This window comes from Elephantulus edwardii, unplaced genomic scaffold, assembly GCF_000299155.1.
Source record: "Elephantulus edwardii isolate Elephantulus edwardi_28Jun2011 unplaced genomic scaffold, EleEdw1.0 scaffold00025, whole genome shotgun sequence".
NCBI classification, from domain to species: domain Eukaryota; kingdom Metazoa; phylum Chordata; class Mammalia; order Macroscelidea; family Macroscelididae; genus Elephantulus; species Elephantulus edwardii.
The window spans coordinates 315567-318647 of NW_006399775.1; the positions used below are offsets into that span (position 1 = coordinate 315567).

The window sequence follows — 3081 nt, forward strand, 5'->3', positions numbered from 1 at the left end:
TCCTTGCTTTTCCTCTTTTCAGTCAGGAACATTCAGCAAAAGCTTCTGGCGTGTATTCAACAAAGAATTTCCAGCAAAGAAACCAGATTCCTCTGATTCAAAGGAATCAAGTTTTAAACCCTAGTTATGGAAGATTTCCTGCCTATTTCCCTGTCCCCATGTAACGCCACACAGAATGTACATTGTCCATTCAGTCATGGGAATCCTTAGTGAAAGATTATGAGAATAAAATAAGGGAAAAAAATTTATTTTACATTCACTTGTTCAGGTTGTTCAGGTTGTTCATTTGTTCAAGTTCTTTAGAATATCAATTCCTTTTTTAGTATTATACAGGTTTAAGACAATGTATTTCAGTGAAGTCTAAGAGTTATTCAGTCATTCAGATAATTCACCTGCACAAAGTGGTTTGGATATCCATATAGTTTTCTTTGGCTCATTAATAATCAAGAGTAAAACTCTTATTTTTAAATTCAATCATGCATTTGACAAGCAAAAGCAAAAGGAATGAAATCTACCACTCAGAAAAATGACAAAATAATCTTAAGAGTTTCTCAGAACAGCAGGAAAATTACCCGAGAGAGTAGTTAAGCCTGGGACTGAAGACACAGGTCAGATTCTAGCACCCTGAATTAAAGAGGCTATGAATATTCAAGGGTAAGCCAGTTATCTACACTAGGGAGCTCTGGTAGCCTAGTGGTAAAAAGCTGGCCTGCAATCCAGAAGGCAAACGGTCCAAGGCTACCAGCTCATAGAATAAGGATGGGCAATCTCCTCCCATGAAATTAACTTCCTCTGGAAACTCGCTAGAGGGTCAGCTATGGGTTGGTTCTGACTCGATGAGACCCAACAGCAACAACAGGTCTGAATTATAAGTACAGGAAAAATAAACCATAGACTTTCTGAAGAAAATTGCAAAATTTCATAATTCGTACCACAAAAAAGATAAAAATGATATTGAGTTAATAATCAATGTCTGGCAGCTTTCTTAGAAAGGTAAATAGAGATGGAAAGAATTTATTGGCAAAACTAAAAAAAAAAAAAGAAATACGTATGGCCAATACCTGATGTTTACCAATTCATTATTGCTATTCAATATTCATCATCAAGAAATTGATAACAAACGTAAAGCAGTCCGTCAAATTAATTTAAGGCAAATTGGAAAAAGTTACTAGTCAGGAAGCCCAAGCTAGGTTTTTAAAAGTAAAAGACTTTAAATGTAATGTCTAAAGAGCCCTTTAAAAAGCCTCACTGAAGCAGTCAGATAACACTTCTGCCATTTAATCCAGGGCCCATCAAAGGATATGCTCCGCAGCTCCATTAGCTTCCTCCTTTGCAGTGGGAAATTCCCATCTCGGGAAATAGTGATTTTTAGCACCCAAAATGAGCTGAAAATTAGAAGGCATTTACTTACCACAGACTCTACTCATTGCCAAAATCATATCATCGTACACTGAAAGGGAGAAGGGAAATGTACCATTACGATGTATAATTTTATCAGAAGGCAGCATTTTCATGTTTAATTAAATTGATACAGGAAATCCCGATGTTCATTTGAAAAATGAAACATTAAAATGGCAATATTTATTCATAAAGGGCTTATGTGTATAATAAATCCTTTGCATTTATTCACTTTTTAAACAAGGAACAAGAACACTTTGTTCAACATAAATCCGACTATATATTTAATTGAACTGGTTCATCACTGTATCAATCATTTTAATTACATTAGTAATGGGATAAAACTTGGCTTATGATGATAGACTAAAATGACATTTCATATAAACCTGAAGTCATATCATACATTTTCTAAAGCATTGAAACAGCTTTGAATGCGACTAAAGCACAACTACATTTTCTTTTTTCTTCTGTGTTATTGTTGAAGCAACAATGTTCATTGTAGCTGAACATAGAGATGAATGGACCTTCGTAACACATCCTATTGGCAAAATGAATTTGTTTTAGTAGAACAAAGAGGTGTTTGTTTTACCTTTACCAGCTACTTCAAGGATAGATATATCTTGACCCCTGTCATCTTTCAAGGTTGCTTTGTATTCACCTTGGTCCTTCTTTGATAACTACAAGTAAAACATAATCCACATTTGTGTAAAATTTGCACTGTAAAAGCATAATAAATGTCAATATACTTTCTCTGCAAACTATGGGAACTCAGGGTGCAAAATTTACAAGTTATTTTACAAGCATATCTTTGTTTTGCTTATATCTTGTTTTACTTAATATATCATACCTTTGGTATGAGTAGCTCACACAGGCCCTTTTCCAGATCAGGCGTTTCAGATTCACACAGAATGTCATCCTTTACCCATTTGAAAATTGTTTCCTTCTTAGTATTTGCAACCTGCAAGACAAAAATCTTAAGTTTAGGATGGGAATCATTCCAGCTCATAATAAATTACTGTTAAGATTTTAAATAATTGGGCTTACAAAAAAACCCACCCTATTTTTATTCCAGACGTGACCTCAGACAGAGGCTCATGGAGAAGCTGTCATTCCCAATAATTCCAAATGCATTTCTGAATCCCAGTCTCTAAAATAACTAAGCCCTCACTGTTGTATACCAAAGAAGGAATGATTCCTCAACATTTCATCCCATGAAATTAGGTAGTATACACAGAAGTTGGTTATTACAAAATGTCAAGAATAAAAATAAGTCATAAGCAATATACTTTGAGATTTATAAATAATATAGAATATTCTTGGAGGTCTATAAAGCAGTTGTAGTACTGCTCTTTTGACAATGTGATATTTTTTTCTTGCATATAAACTCACTGCCACAATTGTGGCAGATGGCTTCCTTTTCCCTAATATTTTAAGATATCTTTTGGTGTCTATTTGCAGTGTCAATTCAATCTTTTTTGTATCCTAATATATATACTGTAGATCGAACATGCAATCAAGATACATTGATAATAATGGGTGACTGGAATGCAAAAGTTGGGAACAGAGAAGAAGAATCAGTAGTCAGAAAGCATGGGCTTGGTGACAGGAATGAAGCTGGAGATAGAATGATTGAATTTTGTAAAATCAATGACTTATTCATTGCAAATATATTTTATAAGAGAC

At 34.2% G+C, this 3081-nt stretch overlaps 1 protein-coding gene across 1 annotated transcript in view; it reads right to left on the reverse strand.

Annotated features, from left to right (window-relative positions):
* MYOM2 (myomesin 2) overlaps positions 1-3081 on the reverse strand; it is a 164184-nt gene that overhangs the window by 35498 nt on the left and 125605 nt on the right. The window contains exons 28-30 of the mRNA XM_006882903.1: positions 2246-2356; positions 1988-2075; positions 1412-1450 (exon numbers count right to left, since the gene is read on the reverse strand). Of these exons, the coding sequence (XP_006882965.1) occupies positions 1412-1450; positions 1988-2075; positions 2246-2356 (238 nt within the window). The remainder of the gene's footprint in view (positions 1-1411; positions 1451-1987; positions 2076-2245; positions 2357-3081) is intronic.